This window comes from Crinia signifera, chromosome 2, assembly GCF_055691185.1.
Source record: "Crinia signifera chromosome 2, ASM5569118v1, whole genome shotgun sequence".
In the NCBI taxonomy this organism is placed as follows: Eukaryota; Metazoa; Chordata; class Amphibia; order Anura; family Myobatrachidae; genus Crinia; species Crinia signifera.
In genome coordinates, this window is record NC_139218.1 from 341,596,827 (window position 1) to 341,622,444 (window position 25,618).

The 25,618-nt window shown below is 45.6% G+C and overlaps 1 protein-coding gene across 4 annotated transcripts in view; it reads left to right on the top strand.

Annotated features, from left to right (window-relative positions):
• Positions 1-23,976, top strand: part of MAP3K12 (mitogen-activated protein kinase kinase kinase 12) — a 109,820-nt gene extending 85,844 nt beyond the window's left edge. For all 4 annotated transcript variants that reach the window (XM_083169570.1, XM_083169569.1, XM_083169571.1 and 1 more), the window contains 9 exons: positions 8,632-8,790; positions 9,761-9,869; positions 12,566-12,675; positions 13,855-13,971; positions 14,958-15,083; positions 16,119-16,551; positions 17,253-17,323; positions 17,631-17,904; positions 23,804-23,976. In XM_083169570.1, coding sequence (XP_083025696.1) covers positions 8,632-8,790; positions 9,761-9,869; positions 12,566-12,675; positions 13,855-13,971; positions 14,958-15,083; positions 16,119-16,551; positions 17,253-17,323; positions 17,631-17,904; positions 23,804-23,878 — 1,474 coding nt within the window. In that variant the 3' untranslated portion in view covers positions 23,879-23,976. The remainder of the gene's footprint in view (positions 1-8,631; positions 8,791-9,760; positions 9,870-12,565; positions 12,676-13,854; positions 13,972-14,957; positions 15,084-16,118; positions 16,552-17,252; positions 17,324-17,630; positions 17,905-23,803) is intronic.
• Positions 23,977-25,618: the final 1,642 nt, after the last annotated feature.

Below are 25,618 nucleotides of genomic sequence, written 5' to 3' on the forward strand. Positions count from 1 at the left end.
TCTCCTTTTAATTCCCTCCTATCTTTCTGTCCCTGCATCACTTCTCTTTCTTTGTTCAATCTTTCCAGTCAACAATTCGCAGTAATCTGTGAAAGGAGGGTCATTATCACTGTTTTGTGGGGGCACACAGCGTTTCTATGGAAATGAGCCACAAAATGGGTGTGGGATTAGTGTCCATCTGTCATTGTGTGTGACCCCCCTCCTGAAAGGGCAGCATCACATTATATCTCGGCGCTGCTGGCACACAGACACACATACTTGCACGCACTCACTTAGCTCTCATTTGCACTAAATAAGCTTCCAGAGGACATGTTGCAGATGGGACCTCATCTCCTGCCGGCTCCTTCTAATCAAGACAGAGATGAGTCATTATATGAGAAGCTGCAAATAAACCTACAGAAAATTAATCACTAATGTCTTTGATTTCGGATTATTCCTGATGAGAAAAGAGGAAGAAAGAAAACATTTACATCATCAGGTTTACAGAATGACATTTAATGAGTGCGAGGTACTTGCAAGTGTGGAGTGGGTGAAGTACATTAAGATGAAGAAATCGTTGCTGCAATAAAGGATATGCATGATAACGATATCATCAACGATATTTTCTTGCATATCGTCTAGTGTGTTTACGTATTTTATCGTTAATGATGTACGCTCCTTCCTGTGGGTCGTTAATGACCCCATTTGTTGTCTGTGCATGCAGTAAACTCCTGACTAAATCGTTAACAACAGCTATACTCCTACAAGTGGCAACTGAATGATATTGTTCAGTATGTATGCACTATAGGCCTAATTCAGTACCCGATAGGTGATATTCCATAATCTGCGCATGCATGCAAGACCCCTTAAACTGTTGTTACTTTCAGGAAAATGTGACTGCCGTCTAAAGGCTGGTGGAGGGCGGCAGGGCCGGATTAAGGGGGGGGGGGCACAGGGAGTCAGTACCCCTGCGCCCCCCTCTATCTAGGGGCCCCCCGTGGTTGGCATGAATTTAAAAATATATATATATTTTGGTACTTATATGTTAGTTGGGTATTTTTTTTTTTAGCTAAAGGTTTTGTGCATGGGAGTGGGGTAGTGCTGCAGCTTCACCTATCTGTCAATGTGACAATGATTAATGGTGCTGAGCATCGGGAGCCAAGGCACACTGACTGCACAAGTGTGCAATTAATTGCTAAGAGTTGACTAAGTCCCATGAGACTTTGCACAAGAGGTCAGAGGCTAAGAGGATCGTGCTGAGCTCTGCTTGGTGCAACTCGTCACATGGAGGACAACAGCAGCAGCGGCCTCGCCATGGGAGGATTTTTAATACGAGGCAGTGCTGAGCTTGTCAGGGATCCTACAGAGTATGGTACAGAGGGACATATATCCCCCCCCCCCCTGCAGTTACCCATTGACCAAGTTTATACTGCCTTTACTCTGTGTTTTGACAGTGTAATATTCTGCTGTGCAGTTTGCAGATAGTAATGACAAGTGGGGGGCCCCCCTTTCTAAAGTGCCCCGGGCCCCCCAAAGGCTTAATCCGGCCCTGGAGGGCGGTGATGGGGCAGCATTGCGGGGCTGGCCGTGGCACATTAAGCCGAACATGGCGGCCCGGCGATTGGCTTTGCAGTTTGGCTGCGCAACAAGGGGGATACACTTAACATGCGAGCGCTTTTCTGTATAGTGAAGTACTCACATAATAGCAATGCAATTGCAACATTTTGCAATCTCATCGCAGGGAGGAACCCGACATGCCAACCGGCCTTGCACTATACTGGATGGTCTCCCGGCATGCTACTGGTAGCAGTTGTAGCAAATGCCTGGCTGCCCCCTCTCTGTCCAGGACGCTAGTCCCAGCAGTGATCTCACGATGGATGTCCTGAGGTGCACATACTGGGGTACATTTACTAAGCTGAAGCTCTATTGAAGATGGGATATTGCCCATAGCAACCAAGCAGATTATATTATCTTCTAGCAGGTGCTAATTAAATAAGAAGTAGATTCTGATTGGTTGCTATGGGCCACATCCCATCTTCAATAGATCTCCCACCTTAGTAAATTGACCCCACTGAGTGCTACAAAACTCCTTGTTTTTTTACAAGTGCATCTGGATTGTCTGCTCAGCAAACTTCATTATGAATGCAGATTCTGTGTTCCAAGGAGACATGACTGCAAACCAGAGCTCTCAGGTGTGTGGAGACAGGAAATCCTCCAGAGGCGCATTGTGTAGAAGTGTAAACATCACTGTACAGTCCAGCCTTCTAACGCCCATTCATTAAAATACACGCAACAGTATATTTCTAAAATACTCAGAGATCACCTTTAGGAACATGTATCAAACCATCTAAAAAGGGGAGACGTGCCCTTAGCAACCAATCATCTTTTAACTAGCATTTATCAATCACATTCTATAAAATGATAGGTAGAAGGTTTGATACGTCTCACACTAGAGAGTTTGTTGTCAACATTGAAGCAGAAAGTGAGTCCCATTTAAAGTATAGGATTAGTACCAGCACTAGAGTATTAATGTTTTTTTTAATTGTTTTGTGGAAAGTAGGTCCCCCTGCTCTTCACTCAGCAAGGCGCGTCCCTAAAATGCTCCCTATGCACCCCTTTATTAAATGTCAGTAATTGCCACAAAAGGAAATCCTTGCCATCATGATCCATACACCCATGGTCCTGGGTGGAAATGCCAATGCACACGCTATATGTTATTCATAATGGTAGCCAAGACTGCACTGGGCTCTCCAGTTTTTACAATTCATTAATGACCTAATTCAGTATGCTTTGCAGAGGGAAATGGTATGGAATCCCGGCGATCTAAATCCTGACGCCGGAATCCCGACCGCCAAAATCCCAACAAGGGTGGGACGTGGATCGTTCCCCCTCGTGGGCTTGCTGCACTCACCACACAGCGGGCCTGGTGCATCGCTACACTCGGCACACACTTTATTCTTCCTCTATGGGTGTCGTGGACACCCACAGAGGGACAAAGTGCCGGGATTTTGGCAGTCGGGATTCCGGCGTCGGGATTTTGACCGCCAGGAACGTGACTGCATCCCTTGCAGAGGATGGATTCTAGAGACCAGTTGCGTAGCCAGCTTTGGACATGAGGTGGAGCCGAGATGGAAAGTAGGCACCCCAGGGCCCATGTGTTTCAGAATTAGCACTAATTATCAGCATCTAAATGAAATATTTGTATCCAAAAGACATCAATAGTCACACCCAACACACACGCAGAAACATTGGCCCACAGTGTCTGATTCAAACCTGTTTGCACTGCTGCAAATCCGCACTGTGAGCCATTATCGATACACTGTGCATGCATATGGTTTGCAGTACGCCTGCGCAAGGCCGTGCGACGATTAAATCTGGCTACTTTTTCTATTTGCTCGCTGTTCGCAAGGTGCTTGACAGGAAGTAGGCATCTGGGGTTGGAAACCAGACATTTGGTGGGAGACCCGCCTAGGAAAATGCTGGGAGTGTTCGGAAAAACCCTGAGTGTTTTAGGGGAATGTTTTTGATGTCCGCTCCAGGCCGGATATGCCTTTTCCATTGCACACCGAGTAAATCCAAGGCTTTGACAGCTATTCCTGTCAATCATCTTGCTAACGGCTAGCAAAGGAAAAAAGAAGCAGGATTTTTTCCCTAGCAGGAGTTGCACATGCGTACTACGCGCCATACGTAGTATATCGATAATCATCAGCACAGCAGCCATCATGTCTGAATCAGGCTGAGTATACAGTTTGTATATTAACAGTGCACATTCTAAGTATTGACTTATGTGCTGCAATAAGTGCATCCCAATTTGCCAAGGTGTAAAAGTGTGAGGTGTATATTTTTAGCTTTGTGTATAGAGGTGACATAATAATATAGTTCTAGTTAGTATGTGTTCTGCAGCAGCACTCACACTTCCTGGCATAAAGCACATTGCTTTCCTGTACTCTCCAGAGGACTCTCCCCCTGGAGTGCTGTCCGGTCAGGCGGAAGCAGCTGCCACAGAGTCTGAGAGCCAGGCTCGCTGTCCATGTACATCATTGTCCTCATGGTTGAGTTGGGCTGGCTTCTCTTCACACTGTTCCTCCTGTATGTGCAACATGATGATGATTTAAGGTCCCGATTGCACCTCTCATGGAGCAAGTGCTCTGAGCAGAACCCTACCTCCATTCAGAGCTGTTTGGCCAGGCCCCTGAGTATGTCAGTTCACGCACCAATGTAGCTGTGGTAAATTAGATAAATCGTCCACTGATGTGCACCTGTGTCCCCTGATTTGCACTGGTTTTGAATACTCCTCTGCCTGTGCCACTGCTATAGATGCTCATATACAGTAAGGCGGTGGCCTAAACACAACAATGACATGAAGCTGTAATAACCTCCATTTTGTTCTGTATGGCCACAAATGCAGCCGAATTGTGCGCTTAAACAAAATTCCTGTATTCAGAGTTTGATACTTCTATGCGGTGATCTGTCTAAACCGTCTGTATCTCTTCATACACTCACAACAGAATAGCTGGTAATACTATCTAAGCCCGCAACACATCCATGCCACACTTAATGCCCATAAACATTATGCAATATTGTACATGATTTTTATGATTTAGTTCAGTACAATATTGTATAATGTGTACACACGATGGGCCAAAGGTAATAGGGTGAGAGTTTCAGAAAGTGAGAGATTTTGGGAGAGTTTTCCCATTTTTTTAAAGCGGGAATCAATTACACTGCAAAACCAGGTTGATTTTGCCATGTAGTTGATTGCTGCTTTAATAAAATGGGAAAACTCTCCCAAAATCTCTCACTTTCTGAAACTCTAAAGGACCATACACACTGGACGATTTTGCCCAGCGTGGATGGACAGTGATGACCGCTGGGGGGAAAGCTGCTCAGCACTATGCAACGCCATCCTGAAAGCTGCTCTTCTGCTGGTAATACAGCAGATGAACGGCTTACCCGGTGATGATGCGGGAGCGCGCATCACCGCTCATCACCGGGTCGTACACACTGGGAGGCTTTGAGCTGAAAGTCGCTCTAACGTGCTGTTTTGAGCAGCTTCAGATCAAAGTCGCCCACTGTGTATGGGCCTTTACCCTATAACATTTGGCCCGATGTGTGATGTCTCATATGGTGCACTCCCAGGATAGTCCTGCATCATGCAGGCTTGATGGTAAGATATTGGGTTATGCTCTGCACATATGATGAGCTTATGGTCTTATGATCTTATGTCACATCGTATAATGTGTACATACTGTAAGATGTCTGGCAGAGCAAGGGAAATTGTATACAATATCTTATCGCATCCCATTGTTCTAATGTGCACATAGCCTAATCCTACATTGCTACCCAGTTTCACCCACTGAAAAATTGTGCATATATGGCTGCAAACACTTGCGCAGTTGCTAAAACTGATGCAATCGGTCTGCAAATGTGAACTTACATCCAACTCGGGATCAGTCACTCAGTCACTTATATACTGAATGTCAGGTTCTAGAACCCAGCGCTTCTGATCCTGCTTATGCCTGGAACATAAAAAGACAATTGTTTTAGTAGCTCCCTTTTAAATTTCAGGCTTAGAAACACCTTGTTTTAGAACCCAACGCTGTGTCCATGATTACATTAATGTATTGTTTATATATGTATTGACAAGGATGCAGCATGGTGATAACCCAGTGCAGGAGGCGGCATATCCTCCAGGAAAGGCTGAGCACTCTGAACGTCCTAAGGATGCAGTGTACCATTCCAGGTGCCCCGCAACCCAAATTCAGGTGCCATAGAGCAGCAACAGTGCTGCCCTCTAGGATCTAGAACCACTAGCCCCTGTCCTAGCTATGGCCCCATATATTGATGCCTTAAAGCAGAGATGGGGAACCCTTGGCCCTCCAGCTGTTGTTGAACTATGCATCCCAGCATGTCCTGCAACAGTTTTAGGATTGCCAAATTGCAGAGCATGCTGGGAACTGTAGATTAACAACAGCTGGAGAGCCAAAGGTTCCCCATCCCTGCCTTATAGTAATGGATTAACAAATATCTCCAGTGCATGAACTATGCTGTAATCATGCCTACATATAGATACAATAGTGCATACATTTCTTCTATGCTTATTTTTTACAAAATATTTTTGACAAAATATTTTTATTGAGAATTTTTCCGGTTACAAAACATATAGACAGTACTAAATATATGCAGAAACATTAGTACAGATGGTATATGTCTGCTTTCAATACACAAAATACAAGATCTATGCTTTTTTTATCATCCTGTGTTTCCTTGTGCTGTGATTGTCACTGGTTAAAAACGTATAACAAAGACGGCAAAGTCCACAGCACCATCTACAGGCTGTAAGGAGCACTGCATGATTTTGGTCAGGTTAGATGTTTATTTTTTGAAATGGTAAACTGTGATTGTTTAAGAATAATTAGTGCTGTTCAGCTGTCCACAGTGCTTAAATACTAAGGGGCAGATTTATTGAGTAATATTATTTTTATCGAATGATAAATGGTGCTCCTGCATCTTACACTTCTTACAACTGGAGAGGCAGATTTGGGGGAATAAAATGGGGGGGGGGGGGGGGATGAGCATAGTCTGAGTACATATTAGTGATGAGCTAGACCCTCGCTTATCTCCTGGGAGGAGTGACGATGATCAGATACACTACTTCTGATTGGCTGAGAGCAGTTAGTGTGGCTGCTGTGTTATATGAAGTTGTTGGCATCTATTTGCATTACTGAGATAATATTTATTTTGCATTAATGTTTATATTTAACCATATTTTATAAGAAAAATGTGACTTTTGCATTTATTATAAAAACTATCACTTACAATATTCTGTCTTGGGTATATGATAGTTCATTTTATTATTTTGTTGTGTACAAATATAGTGACTTTATTGCTAACATTGAAAAGCCACATCTTTATCTATTATCGTCTGACTGCGCATTTGCCATGATTGCACTGCGACGCGTCATGGTACCTTTGCGATGCCACTAGCAGTGAGGATTTAATTGCAAAGTGATTGACAGGAAGGGACCATTAGGGGGAGATTATGGGGAGTGGCCAGTCTGCATGGCCATAGACTCACTAGTGGAGTAGATGCTCCTTGGGTGATGCCGCATATGTGTGTGCGCAGTTGCTGAGGCCTTTGTGATGGCTTTCGGGATGTTTGTGAGCGGCTGCTTTGCTTGCATTGTTTTGCATGTCCGGAGGCTGATAGATTGCTTAAGTGTAGGATTTTTTTGTGTTCCCGTCCTCTGTGTTGTCTCTACACTATTATATGGAGTAATTATATATTCAGTGACCTGAGGTCAGATGTGACATCACATATAACATCATGTATGTTATATTTGAATCACTTTCATTGATTTTGCATGTTTCAGTTTTCATTTCTCTCATCTCATCTTCCATCATCTTCATATGCATACATTAAAAGAATGATAGCTGGACGTTAAAGCTGCCTACTCCAACATTGCGGCCAGCATTATTTCAGGTTATGGGGTTGTAAAACAAAAAAATAATCCATAAACCAGCTGCATCTTTCTTCTCCCCATGAGACCTGTTCTACTGACCCCACACAAGTTCCAGAAGAATCGTTGAGTTCATATCTTTTGTTACTCTAATGGAGAATGTGTCACACAGCTCCTCTCCCCTCCGAGGACTCTCATTACGACCTTTGCCCCTGTGACATCATAACCCATACATCATTTGATAAGATGAATTATTTGAGCCGCTTTCTTCAAGGAGTTAAAATGAGATCTGACAGATGAAGATATAATGATATAATGATTTCATTTGTTTCCCATTGCTATTTGTCATTAGAAATGACTAGACGATGACACGAAAGGGTAGAAGATTAGAAGGAATATGGTTTACCCTTTGTGTGTTTTGGGGGTTTATGATACATTTAGGGTTGGCCTTTCATTCTAAAACCTTGTATGTTTCATATAGGTGTCTAGAACATTTTGTGGAATTCCCCATGAACCTCCATAGGGTTATGACATCGCTTTAGTGCAGGGATGGGGAACCTTTGGCCCTCCAGCTGTTGTTGAACTACACATCCCAGAATGCTTTGCTACAGTTTTAGCATGGCCAAATAGCTAATCTGTAGCAGTGCATGCTGGGATATGTAGTTCAGCAACAGCTGGAAGGCCAAAGGGTCCCCATCCCTGCTTTAGTGAGTTGTCGACTACCCGGCAGCTGACTAGAGCAGCACTGTTCAGGGTCAGCATGTAATATTAATGCAGGGGATGGATATCCGGTCCCTGGGTCGACACTGTCTAGGTCGACAATGACCAGATCGACCACTAATGGTCAACAGTGAGTTGCTAGGTCAACATCTAAAATGGTCGGCGTTAGATTCTAATAGTGCCTGAAGCATGGCGAGCGCAGTGAGACATGGCTGCGAAACCGTGAAAATCCATATATCGACATTTTCAGTGTCCATCATGTTCATGTCGACATTTACCTTGTGTCGAGTGTATGTCGCCATTCTTGCATAATTATACATTGTATAAGGAATTGTGTTGACAATGAGAAGTGTGTTAGTTATCCTTAGGTGTTGCTGTCACCTGTAATGTACATGTTCCCAGTAAAAGGCATTCAGGTAAATGTCGCTCTTTATGTTATGTGTTGTATTTATGTTCTGATTCTGCTTTTCAGGTCTTTTGGAGTGGTGCTGTGGGAGCTTCTCACAGGGGAGATCCCCTATAAGGATGTGGATTCCTCAGCGATCATATGGGGCGTGGGCAGCAACAGCCTGCACCTCCCGGTACCATCCAGTTGTCCCGATGGGTTTAAGCTTCTCCTGCGACAATGCTGGTTAGTGCTGTAATAGGAACCTGCAATACCTAAGCTAGGGCCAGAATTCTATCATATCAAGGAAATGCTATGTTGTACATATGGGACTAAGCGAGTTATAAATACATGTACTGGATGTCCCATGGCTGCACGTTCCTTCTGTCGCCCTTATCTGTACTTGTTTTATGTCAGATTCTATATGTATCATATAGGAAATGCTTTGAAAGTTACTGTAGTCTGCTACCTTGTGATTGCCTCTGTGTTTGTGCATGTGTGAGAAAGAGATGTACTTTCACTCGCTGCCAACAGATGGTAGTGTTTCAGAGACACACAATCAGACACTAGACATATATATATAGATGATTACTTTGACTACATGTCCCAGCATGCTCTGACAGTTTTGGCATGCTCTTATAAAAAAGAATGTGGCAATGCATGCTGGGACATGTAGTTTCACAACATCTGGAGGGCCACAGGTTGAAGACCCATGGTCTACATCAACTAGGTCGACAAGCATTGGGTCGGCAGCAAGGTCGATATGGGGTTTAGGTCGACATGGGTCTAGGTCGACACAATCATTAGGTCGACATGGGCTAGGTCGACAGTCAAAAGGTCAACATGGGGTTTTTCACTGTTTCTTGAGCCGACAGGCGGTATTTCATGCCCTACCATCCACTGGGGCGTGGTGGGAGAATGCCCAAAGCATAGCGAGCGAGACGAGGGGATGCGGTGCACTTTAAACTGTGTCGACATTTTGGTAAAAAAACTGTGAAAACCCCCATGTCGACCTTTTGACTGTCGACCTAATGCTTGTATCGACCTAATGTCCTAGACACATGTCGACCTTGCTGCCTAGTGGTGTAGACCCAATGCTTGTTGACCTAGTTGGTGTAGACCTAACAACCCACACCCCTCTTATTTGCCCATAATACAGATGTGTATGATGTACTGTATCTGGACTGTGTGTGATGTATTCTGTCTACTCTGCTAGGAACAGCAAGCCAAGGAACCGACCTTCATTTCGGCAGATTTTGCTGCACTTAGATATTGCCTCTGCTGATGTTCTGTCCACCCCACAGGAAACATACTTCCAGTCACAGGTGAGTAAGTGACCTGACGGCTGGGGGCGGCTTCCCCGGTGTGTGATTCTAGTCCTTGGTGTATCTGAGCAGTGACTGTGTTATGGAAGGGGCCACTAACAATGCTATACGCTACATACAGGTTAGAGGAGAGATGGGGCAAAGGCAAACTAATGCAGCATGTATGTGGCTGACCCATCCCAAAATTTTCATTGGTTGGACATGTCGGATCGTCCAGCATGTCCCCTCTGATTTGATATTTTTTAAAGTGTCAAATCGGCCACTATGTGCGTTTGCCGCGGCTGACCGGCAGACATTTGCCCTGTTTCTCCACATTGGGAAGAAGCGGGAAATGTCTCGCCCACGAGGGCGGAACCCTGATACTAGCTGAGAGATGTCACCGTGTATGTCCCTGATATCCACAGTGTCAAATTGCTGGTGGTCTGACAGGCATTTTATCTGACCATGTAGGCCCAGTAGAAGTAAGAGATAAAGCTTTATATACCAGCTAGTAGTATGGGCTCTGTTTTATATACTACTTACCAGAAAGACCATGGGGTAAATTTACTACAGCTTTTACAAATGAAAAGAGGTGATTTTGCCCATAGCAACCAATCTCAATTGGCCAACATAATCTCTTTTAATTTTTAGAAGTTGTAGTAAATGTACCCTCTTGTTTCCCAAACTGTTCATCAGAATTGGTTGTGTGCTGATCATCAGATGGAATATGTAATGAAACACTAATGACTGGAATAATATATGTTGTGGGCATAAGCCATCAGTACGGGTTCTGTGTGTGCTGGGTATTAGGCACCAGAACTAACTCTTACACTTAGACCTCTGAATACTTGCAGCCTAGTGAACAGGTCAGCGCCACCCCGCCGAATGCCCAACCCCCCCCCCCAGCCCTGCCCACATCCCCTCACCAGCATGCCAAGGGGTGTGTACTAGAACACATGCCATAGCATGCGACCAAAGGGGAGAAATTATTCGACTGTCGCCGACCATCAAATTATTTTCCTCTCCTTCGGAAATAAAAGTCATTCTCAACTGACTTATATTTCCGCCGCTGATCACTGAACACAAGGTGGGTGCCAAAGTCATGTGACGTCAGCTGCCCGTCCCGAGCAGGCAACGCCATGCCTGCATTCCCAGGGGAATGCCCAGCTTTTCATGGGGACGCCCATAAAACGCTGGATGTTCCTGGGATGCCGCCCCCCTCCAGTCCCTGTCCTTGGCAAGTGTGCATATATGCACATGCACAGACCCCCACCATCAAAAACGGGGCCTAATTGGGACCTGGGTCTTGAAAAAGCCCCATAGTATTGGTACCTGGAGACCCACGTTTAGATTTAATAGCATTCAAGCCTGGATAACAGAGGCCTTATAAAACAACCTTGTTGTTCTAGTAATACAAGAGAGCCATTCTTTGAGAGAGAGAGAGAGAGAGAGAGAGAGAGAGAGAGAGAGAGAGAGAGAGAGAGAGAGAGAGTCTCCCATTGCAAGTGAGGTGTTGAATAAGGTAATACTAGCCCTATGGCTGAACAAATTTCATTCTAACCTCAATTTTAGCATCATAATCTTAATTCCAACTCTAACATAGGTAAAATAACATCCCCCAATCTCCTAGTCTAGACTACCCCTAGTTCTAACCTTAGTACCAGAACTAATCTAATCAATTGGGGGGTGGAATGGGGGTTAATGATCCTAAAGATAAAGTAAGAGCAAGCGCTGTTAGTGTTCAAATATTTGTAATCTTTCCTCTCATAACTCTAGGAAAAAAAGGATAAACATCCAGCAGCTGTATCAGTATTATCATCAGATATACTAAGCCCTAGAGAGTGATAACGTGGAGACAAACTGCAAACCAATCGGCCTCCCCATTTTTCAGTCACAGCCTGTAACATGGCAGTTAGGAGCTGGTTGGTTGGTGATGTGACACATGGACCAATTCCCTGGTAACATGACCCCTGACAAGGGAGAGCTGAAAACATAAAACCAATCACTTTGTGTTAGAATCCTATCCACTGACAGCGACCGTCAACGGTATCATCAAACTGGACACCAAAATAAATGATTTGATCTTGTAGCGTTAGTCGATGATGCAGAGAGATATTTGCCAATTGGAATGCATGCAACTTGTTCTTGCTTGGCTAAGGGCTGAGTCACATGTAATGCAATTGTAGATGTCCACTGTGACTACCTGCCTGCATTCTGGCTTCTATGCATAACTGTGATCACAGCGCCAAGAGTCGGCAAACTGCGAGAGCAGCTACCTGTCACTAATAAGGGCACTTACCCCATGCCAGGAAGATGTGACCGATAATGGCATCGGTGTTCGCTCATGCTACACACCAACATGCCCACAGGGAGCTTCTCTTACGCGTGAGTGTCCCATTACCGCTCATTTGCTACACAGTAGTAAAGTCCATTGGCGAGAAATGACTGATATGAACACAATCCAGAATCACGTGGTGGCTGCTGCGCACTTCACTAAAAATGGCGAGATGTATCCACATTCAGACGCCGAATCAATGCCCTGGGTATAGTAACAGCAAATGAGTCTATCGCCAAAGTCATTCAAAATATAAAGTCTTCAGCCCCAATAAATTAGGGTCAGGAGGTCAGTGGGCCCTGGTTTTGTGGGGTTAATAATATTATGTGGAATAGTATATTTTGGTAATGCAGAGAGTTGATACTGTCTCCTGTTACCGCAGGCGGAGTGGAGGGAGGAAGTGCGGCTGCATTTTGAGAAAATAAAGTCAGAAGGGACTTGTCTACAGCGCCTGGAAGAGGAGCTGATATCCCGCCGCCGCGAGGAACTCCGGTAAGACACCAAGTTTATTTTAGAATGCTAAATATAATTCCTTTTTCTAATACGTTCACTAAGTGCACACAAAAGGTTCATGTTTTTGTTCTCTGAATTGTAAAACATGATATACTAACTGGCCAAGTCACTCTAGAATCAAACATGATCATTTGTGCTTCGCAAGGAGATATTTGCACTGGCGCATTAACATTTGCTGTTATAAAGATAACTACTAACACAATTTCCACTTGAATAATGACAGTATTTTGTAGTTTCCTTAAGTATGTGATGGTTATTTCACATCTGTTCTCTGTTAACGTCTTGTGGTTTACACAATTGGGTGTTTGGTTTGTGTGGAAGACACCTGTAATCAGGGGTTAAAGTGAGGGGGAATGGGGTGGAACTGAGTTCCACCACCTGTAATGGTGCGGTGGAACATTTTAACCTCCACATTGGCCCTGCACAGTAATTCTCACAGAAAAGCATTCTAGTTTGTGGGGGGATGCCAAAAACCCTATCACTGTCTCTGCCTAGTGGGGGTATGGGAGCGGGTGTAATTAGGTGGCATAGAGAAATGAGTTCCCCCACCTCTACATTACCACTTTATGCCCTGCCTGTAATCAATAGATGATCGTTATAGCTGAAAGCAAGCAAACACTTTTCCCATTTAATACCCCATACAATATCCCCTTCGAAACACTTCCTTTTTCATTATTACCTAGCTTACCGGAGCCCAGAATTCAGCAAGGCAAGTGCCGATAACTCTGGGCCTACATACGGTACATACATAGGAAGGATCCCTGACTCCAGATTAAGCTGTGTATATGGGGGCCTTATCCAAGTACACACAGAGCAACAAGCTCACTGGAACAATAGTGGATAAACTATTGTTCAAACTTCTGCACCTCATTGGCTGGGTAACTAATGGCTGTGATGTCATCTCACATTGGCACTAGTGGTAGTGGTCATCTCTCAGTCCTATCCATATATCATGTGGAAGTTATAGGGGAAACCAATAGTCCCAATTCTCTATTTTGCAAATCACCTATGCAACAAGTTGTTTTATTTGTGCATATGTTCTTAGAAAAAGATTTTTTTTAAAATAGCACTAGCCTAATGTTACACTGTAAAATGTTTATTTTGTTTGTATTTACTTGCCTGTATACCACAGTCCAACTTTCCCCTTTCTCTTTATAGGCATGCTCTAGATATTCGAGAGCATTATGAACGCAAGTTACAGAGAGCTAACACCCTTTACGTGGAGCTGAACTCTCTGATGCTGCAGCTGGAGCTGAAGGAAAGAGAGTTGCTGAGGTCAGCACTGCACACCTTAGTTAGCTGAGATTCAGTGGAAACATGTCCATTGGCTGCCAAATGATGACACTTCAACTGCTTCTGGGGCAGATAGAAAGTGGAGCTATAGTGGAAGGAGATAATGCACCAGCCAATCAACTCCCAACTCTCATTTTTAAACACAGTTCATTGGCTGGTGCTTTATCTCCTTTCACGTTATCTCCACTTTATCTCTTCTTCAGGCTTAATACATTTGCCCCAAAGTGCCTAAAGTTTTGCTTTTGTTATACTAGTGAGATAAAAATTCAGTTCAACTTACATCAAGGTCCTCTGGCACTTCAGCACAATCCCTTCAACATTGCTCAAAATTATCTGCTCCAATCTTCCAACTCTATTCCCATTAGTCATCAGGACCAAATTACACACAGGGCGATTTCAGCCCATTTTGTAAGCAATCTAACTAGATCGCTTAGAAAATGACCCTACATCGCTCCGTGTGTAGGGGCCATAGTAATTAGTGGCCCTGTGTGTTACTATTGCCGGGCGATCAAGATTCTGCATGCAGGATTAATCTAGTTGGATTGCCAGTCAGGGAGAGTCTACTCACCGGAGAACACTGGCCCTGACAGATCGCTCAGCACACAGCCTTGTGTGCTGAGCGATCTTCCTGATCGATCTGAGCAATCGCTCAGCACAGTCGCCCCGTGTGTAGGCCCCCATTACTCTCTACTGTAGTTTAGTTGTAAATGGGACCCTCCACTTTATTTTATCAAGAGCAATGGGGTCCCAACAGCACAACCCCCATGATTCATGTAAGAAGATAAAATTTATATTAAACAAATAGCCAGGGGTTTGGCCTTTACTGCTGCTTTGTCCTATTTACAGACATGCTGGCTATTTTGTTATTGTGCCATGTAGTTATGATATTAGCAGAGTACTGTGTGTTGGAGTACACTATTCCTTGCCCTTTGGATGTTGTGGAAAACAGATTTCATTGCTGTTAACAGGAGGGAGCAGGTCATTGAGAAGAAATATCCGGCCCTCATACGGCAACAGCCCCGGCCATCAAGCACTGTGGAAAAACTTATCAAAAAGAGGAATGTACCACAGAAATTATCGCCACATGGAAAGAGGTGATACATGCCGGATAGTGGAAGATGCTGCAGCAAGTGGTGCACACGCTTTGTTTGTGATAGTTCACTAGATATAGGGCTACTGTGTGTGAAATCCAAATAACAGCGTCATTGGCTGCAGTTTGCTCTGTGTTTAGCGATGTGCCCTAAGTCACAGTGACAAAGCATAAGGGTCAGTGGTTGGTGGGGTCATGTTGATGCAGCAGAAAGTATAGTGAGGCCATGTCAGTGTGACTTGCTGCCAAATCGGACGGTGAAAAAGCACACATCTGCCTGTTTGGAAGTACGGTATATGATTTTCTGAAATTCTGATGCACATTACAAACTGATGATGACAATGACGGGCGCAGGCTGCGTCTGATTGCTCAGTTGCATCTAACATAGACCCTATAGAGCAAATGATGGAGACATTCCATTGCTGGGATTTAGTGCACGATTGCACTGAAGTGATCAGTGCTTAAACAATGAAACCAGAGGCGTAACTAGATATTCGTAGGCCCAATAGCAAAAGTTTGTAAGGGCCCCCTGTTTAGCAACTGACGGTGATAAATGTATGCAAAACATATTAGTTTGACAGCAAAGATGGGCCCCCTTCAGCTCTGGGCCCCATAGCAGCTGCACCCCCTGCACCTATGGTAGTTACGCCTCTGAATGAAACTATGTTTAATACTATGTCAAGGAATGTGAAAACTATCCATATGTGTATTAATATGTATTAATATGGGCTTACAGAAAGCATTTTATTGTGGAGCGGAATACTATTATCTGCACTCCATCCAATTTATTATAAGTATGTACCATTGTACTCACAGTTGGACACTTTCTATATTTGCAAAGTTGGTGACATTGTGTGTTCGTGGCCTGCATTACTAATGTCACAATATGGCATTTTTACGCACGCATTTGTAGCCAACTTTGCATGAAGTGTGGGTAGTGTTTTGGAGCAGATTGGTTTCTCCAGAGCCATAGCCATATGTATGATATATTGACGCATTGTTATTTGTATTATACAATTTTCTTTTTTTATAATCCCAGGCCAGACATACTGAAATCTGAAGTCCTTTTGCCTAAAGTTGACTCTGCATTGTCCCCATTAACACCAACGGGCTGCCAGAAACTGCCACCTTCTCCAGGACGTGGTCGCCGCGGAAAGCCTCGTTATCGTAAAGCAAAAGAAATGGTCAACCTGAGGGCAGCAGTGACTCCCGAGCCGACTCCCCAGAGCCAGCCACCCCCACGTGACCCTCACCCCTTATCATCCTCTAGTCCAGACCTGCTATGTACTCCTTTAGAGGCGGAAGCTCGCAGAGGCAGCCAGAGCGCAGAATGCTCTCCTGTCCGTTCTCTTCCTGGACCACCAAGCCCAGACTCCCCATCTGGAAAGGGAACAGGGGGCAGAGCAGCCAGAGGAGGACAACACTTGACACCTGCAGCCATGCTGTACAGAGCAGCTGTCACCAGGAGTCAGGTAAAATACTGCACAAACATATTAAGCAGCACTTTACAGAGAATATTTGAACACTCACATCAGTCCCTGCCCCAGTGGAGCTTACAATCTATATTCCCTACCATACAGTATGTACACACACACACACACACACACAGACATTCTAGGGTTAATTTTGTTGGGAGCCAAATAACCTACCAGTATATTTTTGGAATGTGGGAGGAAACCGTAGTACCCGGAGGAAACCCACGCAAGTACGGGGAGAGTACACAAACTCAACACAGTTAGGGCCATGGTGGGAATCAAACCCAGATGTGAATTCTACTTCACATGTGATGCTGCCCCAATCAGAAAGTACTACTTATTTATTTAGTACCCTCTAGAAGATAGTAGACAGGATCTGATTGGTTGCCCATAGCAACATCACATGTGAAGTAGAATTCACATCTGGGGTTGATTCCCACCATGGCCCTAAATTTCCCCCCATTAACTCTTAATATAGCCTCCTCCTATGTCTTATAGCAGGCAGTTGTATCAGAAGTCTCTTCATAGCGAGATTGAGTTTATTTGAGTACTTGGGGTTTTCTATGCTTATAACTGAAATAATGGTAAAATAGTCTATTTCCTCGCCATTAGAGAGACAGGTAGTAATAAGAGACAGACAGAAATGGCTTATTATGGAGACAGACGAGATGCTGACAAACCCTCTTTTTGCCTTTCAGAAGAAAGGTCTGTCCTCAGAGGAGGAAGAGGGGGAGGTGGACAGTGAGCTGGAAATGGAGAGAAGACAGAGGTAAGGAGACCACTGCACCTGTGTTATTTTAGTTTTATATTGTTGACTACCTGTGTTTATGGGGGTTCATAGGGCCTTGCACATAGGACAAGTTTTGCTTGGGACAGAATTGACAGCTATGCACAATGGTGTGGACATGTAATTTTACCGGTTTTCAGACCGAACCTTTGCACCAAGGATAGGGATGGTGGAAGGCACACTGATGATACGGAATTATCCAAGTGTCGTCATGATTTATACCATAGATAGAGAATAAAGTGTTGTTTTCAGAATCATGGAAGAGATTGTATGATCTGTCTTTGTGCAGGTGGCAAGCAGAGATGTCCCAACACCAATCTCCCAGCTCAGAAAACCTGTCAGATGGAGAAGAAGGGAATACCACAGACCTGTCGCACAGTGTCACCCCAGATGTGCTCAGCACCAACACAGATGAACGCCCCGATGAGCGATCCGAGGACCTGGTGTCTCAGAGCTCAGAACCCCCCCTCGATCTCCTGACTCAGTCTGATGGGCTCTCTGAGAAAGAAGCTGTTGTGCAGAAGGTGAAATCTCAGCTCAGCAATGAGCAAACTGCAGGAGAGGTGAGTCATAGGTTGTATATGTATCAAGTATCAAATGAAGCATGTAAGATGGTAAATGGATATACACTTGCTGATCTGCGGTCCTATGTGATGTGCCTGATGCCCAGTTGTGATGTCAGTCAGTGGCGGCTTCTGCAGACCACTTGTTTACACAGCAGCATTCACCGGTATATCTGCAGATGTATCAGCGATGTCTGTGCTGCGGAGCTGGTGTGATATGTCACCGGTATATCTGCAGATGTATCAGCGATGTCTGTGCTGCGGAGCTGGCGTGATATGTCACCGGTATATCTGCAGATGTATCAGCGATGTCTGTGCTGCGGAGCTGGCGTGATATGTCACCGGTATATCTGCAGATGTATCAGCGATGTCTGTGCTGCGGAGCTGACGTGATATGTCACCGGTATATCTGCAGATGTATCAGTGATGTCTGTGCTGCGGAGCTGGCGTGATATGTCACCGGTATATCTGCAGATGTATCAGCGATGTCTGTGCTGCAGAGCTGACGTGATATGTCACCGGTATATCTGCAGATGTATCAGCGATGTCTGTGCTGCGGAGCTGGCGTGATATGTCACCGGTATATCTGCAGATGTATCAGCGATGTCTGTGCTGCGGAGCTGATGTAATATGTCACCGGTATATCTGCAGGTATATCAGCGATGTCTGTGCTGCGGAGCTGACGTGATATGTCACCGGTATATCTGCAGATGTATCAGCGATGTCTGTGTTGCAGAGCTGACGTAATATGTCACCGGTATATCTGCAGATGTATCAGCGATGTCTGTGCTGCGGAGCTGGCGTGATATGTCACCGGTATATCTGCAGTTGTATCAGCGATGTCTGTGCTGCGGAGCTAATGTAATATGTCACCGGTATATCTGCAGATGTATCAGCGATGTCTGTGTTGCAGAGCTGACGTGATATGTCACCGGTATATCTGCAGATGTATCAGCGATGTCTGTGCTGCGGAGCTGGCGTGATATGTCACCGGTATATCTGCAGATGTATCAGCGATGTCTGTGCTGCGGAGCTGGCGTGATATGTCACCAGTATATCTGCAGATGTATCAGCGATGTCTGTGCTGCGGAGCTAATGTAATATGTCACCAGTATATCTGCAGATGTATCAGCGATGTCTGTGCTGCGGAGCTGACGTGATATGTCACCGGTATATCTGCAGATGTATCAGCGATGTCTGTGCTGCGGAGCTGGCGTGATATGTCACCGGTATATCTGCAGATGTATCAGCGATGTCTGTGCTGCGGAGCTGACGTGATATGTCACCGGTATATCTGCAGATGTATCAGCGATGTCTGTGCTGCGGAGCTGACGTGATATGTCACCGGTATATCTGCAGATGTATCAGCGATGTCTGTGCTGCGGAGCTGACGTGATATGTCACCAGTATATCTGCAGGTGTATCAGCGATGTCTGTGCTGCGGAGCTGATGTAATATGTCACCGGTATATCTGCAGATGTATCAGCGATGTCTGTGCTGCGGAGCTGACGTGATATGTCACCGGTATATCTGCAGATGAATCAGCGATGTCTGTGCTGCGGAGCTGATGTAATATGTCACCGGTATATCTGCAGATGTATCAGCGATGTCTGTGCTGCGGAGCTGACGTGATATGTCACCGGTATATCTGCAGGTATATCAGCGATGTCTGTGCTGCGGAGCTGGCGTGATATGTCACCGGTATATCTGCAGATGTATCAGCGATGTCTGTGCTGCGGAGCTGACGTGATATGTCACCGGTATATCTGCAGATGTATCAGCGATGTCTGTGCTGCGGAGCTGGCGTGATATGTCACCGGTATATCTGCAGGTGTATCAGCGATGTCTGTGCTGCGGAGCTGGCGTGATATGTCACCGGTATATCTGCAGGTGTATCAGCGATGTCTGTGCTGCGGAGCTGATGTAATATGTCACCGGTATATCTGCAGATGTATCAGCAATGTCTGTGCTGCGGAGCTGACGTGATATGTCACCGGTATATCTGCAGATGTATCAGCGATGTCTGTGCTGCGGAGCTGGTGTGATATGTCACCGGTATATCTGCAGATGTATCAGCAATGTCTGTGCTGCGGAGCTGACGTGATATGTCACCGGTATATCTGCAGATGTATCAGTGATGTCTGTGACCGGTATATCTGCAGATGTATCAGCAATGTCTGTGCTGCAGAGCTGACGTGATATGTCACTGGTATATCTGCAGGTATATCAGCGATGTCTGTGCTGCGGAGCTGATGTAATATGTCACCGGTATATCTGCAGATGTATCAGCAATGTCTGTGCTGCGGAGCTGACGTGATATGTCACCGGTATATCTGCAGATGTATCAGCGATGTCTGTGCTGCGGAGCTGATGTAATATGTCACCGGTATATCTGCAGATGTATCAGCAATGTCTGTGCTGCGGAGCTGACGTGATATGTCACCGGTATATCTGCAGATGTATCAGCGATGTCTGTGCTGCGGAGCTGGTGTGATATGTCACCGGTATATCTGCAGATGTATCAGCGATGTCTGTGCTGCGGAGCTGATGTAATATGTCACCGGTATATCTGCAGGTATATCAGCGATGTCTGTGCTGCGGAGCTGACGTGATATGTCACCGGTATATCTGCAGATGTATCAGCGATGTCTGTGTTGCGGAGCTGACGTGATATGTCACCGGTATATCTGCAGATGTATCAGCGATGTCTGTGCTGCGGAGCTGACGTGATATGTCACCGGTATATCTGCAGATGTATCAGCAATGTCTGTGCTGCGGAGCTGGCGTGATATGTCACCGGTGTATCTGCAGATGTATCAGCGATGTCTGTGCTGCGGAGCTGACGTGATATGTCACCGGTATATCTGCAGATGTATCAGCAATGTCTGTGCTGCGGAGCTGGCGTGATATGTCACCGGTATATCTGCAGATGTATCAGCGATGTCTGTGCTGTGGAGATGGCGTGATATGTCACCGGTATATCTGCAGATGTATCAGCGATGTCTGTGCTGCGGAGCTGGCGTGATATGTCACCGGTATATCTGCAGATGTATCAGCGATGTCTGTGCTGCGGAGCTGGCGTGATATGTCACCGGTATATCTGCAGATGTATCAGCGATGTCTGTGCTGCGGAGCTAATGTAATATGTCACCGGTATATCTGCAGATGTATCAGCGATGTCTGTGCTGCGGAGCTGGCGTGATATGTCACCAGTATATCTGCAGATGTATCAGCGATGTCTGTGCTGCGGAGCTAATGTAATATGTCACCGGTATATCTGCAGATGTATCAGCGATGTCTGTGCTGCGGAGCTGACGTGATATGTCACCGGTATATCTGCAGATGTATCAGCGATGTCTGTGCTGCGGAGCTGGCGTGATATGTCACCGGTATATCTGCAGATGTATCAGCGATGTCTGTGCTGCGGAGCTGACGTGATATGTCACCGGTATATCTGCAGATGTATCAGCGATGTCTGTGCTGCGGAGCTGACGTGATATGTCACCGGTATATCTGCAGATGTATCAGCAATGTCTGTGCTGCGGAGCTGACGTGATATGTCACCAGTATATCTGCAGGTGTATCAGCGATGTCTGTGCTGCGGAGCTGATGTAATATGTCACCGGTATATCTGCAGATGTATCAGCGATGTCTGTGCTGCGGAGCTGACGTGATATGTCACCGGTATATCTGCAGATGAATCAGCGATGTCTGTGCTGCGGAGCTGATGTAATATGTCACCGGTATATCTGCAGATGTATCAGCGATGTCTGTGCTGCGGAGCTGACGTGATATGTCACCGGTATATCTGCAGATGTATCAGCGATGTCTGTGCTGCGGAGCTGGCGTGATATGTCACCGGTATATCTGCAGGTGTATCAGCAATGTCTGTGCTGCGGAGCTGGCGTGATATGTCACCGGTATATCTGCAGATGTATCAGCGATGTCTGTGCTGCGGAGCTGACGTGATATGTCACCAGTATATCTGCAGATGTATCAGCGATGTCTGTGCTGCGGAGCTGGCGTGATATGTTACCAGTATATCTGCAGATGTATCAGCGATGTCTGTGCTGCGGAGCTGGCGTGATATGTCACCGGTATATCTGCAGATGTATCAGCGATGTCTCTGCTGCGGAGCTGGCGTGATATGTCACCGGTATATCTGCAGATGTATCAGCGATGTCTGTGCTGCGGAGCTGGCGTGATATGTCACCGGTATATCTGCAGATGTATCAGCGATGTCTGTGCTGCGGAGCTAATGTAATATGTCACCGGTATATCTGCAGATGTATCAGCGATGTCTGTGCTGCGGAGCTGGCGTGATATGTCACCAGTATATCTGCAGATGTATCAGCGATGTCTGTGCTGCGGAGCTAATGTAATATGTCACCGGTATATCTGCAGATGTATCAGCGATGTCTGTGCTGCGGAGCTGGCGTGATATGTCACCGGTATATCTGCAGATGTATCAGCGATGTCTGTGCTGCGGAGCTGGCGTGATATGTCACCGGTATATCTGCAGATGTATCAGCGATGTCTGTGCTGCGGAGCTGGCGTGATATGTCACCGGTATATCTGCAGATGTATCAGCGATGTCTGTGCTGCGGAGCTGGCGTGATATGTCACCGGTATATCTGCAGATGTATCAGCGATGTCTGTGCTGCGGAGCTAATGTAATATGTCACCGGTATATCTGCAGATGTATCAGCGATGTCTGTGCTGCGGAGCTGGCGTGATATGTCACCGGTATATCTGCAGATGTATCAGCGATGTCTGTGCTGCGGAGCTGGCGTGATATGTCACCGGTATATCTGCAGGTGTATCAGCAATGTCTGTGCTGCGGAGCTGACGTGATATGTCACCGGTATATCTGCAGATGTATCAGCGATGTCTGTGCTGCGGAGCTGACGTGATATGTCACCAGTATATCTGCAGATGTATCAGCGATGTCTGTGCTGCGGAGCTGGCGTGATATGTTACCAGTATATCTGCAGATGTATCAGCGATGTCTGTGCTGCGGAGCTGATGTAATATGTCACCGGTGTATCTGCAGGTATATCAGCGATGTCTGTGCTGCGGAGCTGGCGTGATATGTCACCGGTATATCTACAGATGTATCAGCGATGTCTGTGCTGCGGAGCTGATGTAATATGTCACCGGTGTATCTGCAGTCCAGTCCAGCTGCAGGAGGGATAGTGGGTTAGCGGGTGGACTGGAGAGGTAGGGGCAGGCGGGGAGCGCACGGTGCATAACAGAGTCCGGGTAGCGGCGAGTGGGAGAATAGGAAACATCCTATTCAAAAGACTGGGCTCAGCCAATCAGCGACCGCCCAAGCATTTGAATAGGATGTTTCCTATTCTCCCGCTCGCCGCTACCCAGACTCTGTTACGCTACCTCTCAAGTCCACCCGCTAACCCACTACCCCTCCTGCAGCTGGACCGGACCCTGGTCCCCACTCCTCCAGACCAGCTCAATACCGGCTGCACATAAGATTTATCTTATGTGCAGACCGTCAGACATCCAGATCTGATCCGATGCGCACGGGACCGTGCATCGGATCAGATCGGATGTCATACCCTACGCGATTAGGGCAATTTCACCCGATTTCTCGGCCCGATCCTCCAGAATCGGGTGAAATCGGGCCCAAATCGCTTAGTGTATGGGGGCCTTTAGTGCATCTGGCCCAAAGACATAAAAACCACAAGCCCTTACCATTGCCTATAGCTTTGCCTCTCTATATAGGTTATTATCTATTGCCAGTTTTTGTTGCTATAGAGCCCTTAATTGTGTGTTTTATGTTTTGCCCTTTAATGTGAATACTGCATCTGCGATGACTCCCGTTCTTTGTAATGAACAGCTCAGATGAATACGATAGAATAACCTTTCCTTCTATCCACAGAACGTTGGTCTGTACGATGACTCTGACTGTGACAGCACCGAACTGGATCACTCGCTGGCTGCAGCAACCTCATGATGCCAGAGTAAAGATACCTCCTGACTGTATATAGAGGAATATTTATATAAATAATATCTATAAATATAATACATAATATGTGAATAGACTGAGCCACACCCCCCCCCCCCCCCCAACCTACACCTCCCCACCTCTCACGCTTAATGGTAACACACACACAATCTCTGCTGATTTATCAGGGGATCAAGGTTTGGATGCACTGAAAATAAAAGCCTGCCCACCAAAGCCGGGAGAGACAATTCTATTCTTACCCTGTCTATCTTTGCTGGCAGGTGAGGAGTTAATGGGCACAGAATGAAATCCTCGCCTCCTCTCTGTGCACTGCTGCAGGGGGCAATGTGGTGTAATCTCACAAATTACCTCCAGTCCTCATTGAACCACATCAGGTTTTAAGAATGTCACAGCTTGAAGTAAGGCGGTTCAATCACTGTGGAAAGCAGTTTACAGAACTACGCCTAAAATGCAAGTTAACCCTTTGAGTGCCAGCATCTCTGTGAGAGTTGTGCAAAATACAAGCGTCGCTCCAATTTGTTATATGAATTCAAATAAAAAATGTGTAAAAAAAAAAAATGATTATTTCCTACAAAAGGTAAACATTACAGGTCATTGTGATTAGGGAAGCCAATCGCAGGGCATTTTTTTCAATCCCGGGAATTCTGGATTGAAAATGCCAAATTCCGGGATTCCCGAGATTGGCTTCCCTAAAAAAATAAATAAAAAAAAAAAAAACACCCGCATATTTACTTGTGTGGGTGAGACCGGGAGCCTGGTGGGTGGTGGGTGGGCTGTGCATCCGGGAGCTGGGCAGGACATAGAAGAATGGGTTGTGCATGGCAAGCAGGCTATGAGGCCTGTGCAGCATGACCTCTGACCTAATCACGATGCACACAGCCGGGACGGGAGCAGCCGGCCAGTGTCTGAGCTAGTGCTCAGACACTGCCTGGCATTAGACCGCGCATGCGCAGTCTAATCCTGATATCCCGAGATTGTAAACTCCAATCCCGGGCTTGAAATCCTGGTATTTTTGGGTCCAAATCCCGGGATCCCGCGGATCCTGGGATTGGCCACCCTAAAAGTGATGAATAAAAATGTTTGCTTGGCAATTTTCACACCCATTTTGACAAATTCACTTGGCACTCAAAGGGTTAATCCAGATTGAAAAGTAATTTTGTAACGTTCGCACATTTTTGGGGGTTTTGAATCTTAGACGTTTGAAATTGCATGTCTCATTTGTCTTCTGCAAGTGGAAAAGAGTCTCTCTCTTCCCCATGTGATGGATTTCCTCTTGTAACTGGGCCTATTGTCTTTATATATATATGTGTGTGTAAGATAAAGAACACAGCCGCAGAACACAGATTATAAACAGACAACTTCATTTTTGTCAAGGTCCTGATAATCTTACATAAGCATTTATGAATATTTATAGAAGGTATTTCATATAAAGCAACGTGTTATTTATATTTCATTTTAGAGGAGCAAGACACCTAAAATACAAGTTGGTTTATGCAAATAATCAGCTTCTAATACCATTCAGAATTAAGGGGTACTGTAGATGTTTGAAGCAGTGATATGGGAGGTGAAGTGAGCCAGAGGAGGCAGCCAATCACCACTGCCATAACATCAATAATTTGCTTAATATTAAATTATACAGAGCAGCTGATTGGTTGCCATGCGCCACTGCTCCTCCCTTATCACTGCTTCATACATCTACCCCTCAGTGAGAGCTCCGGGACCTTGGCA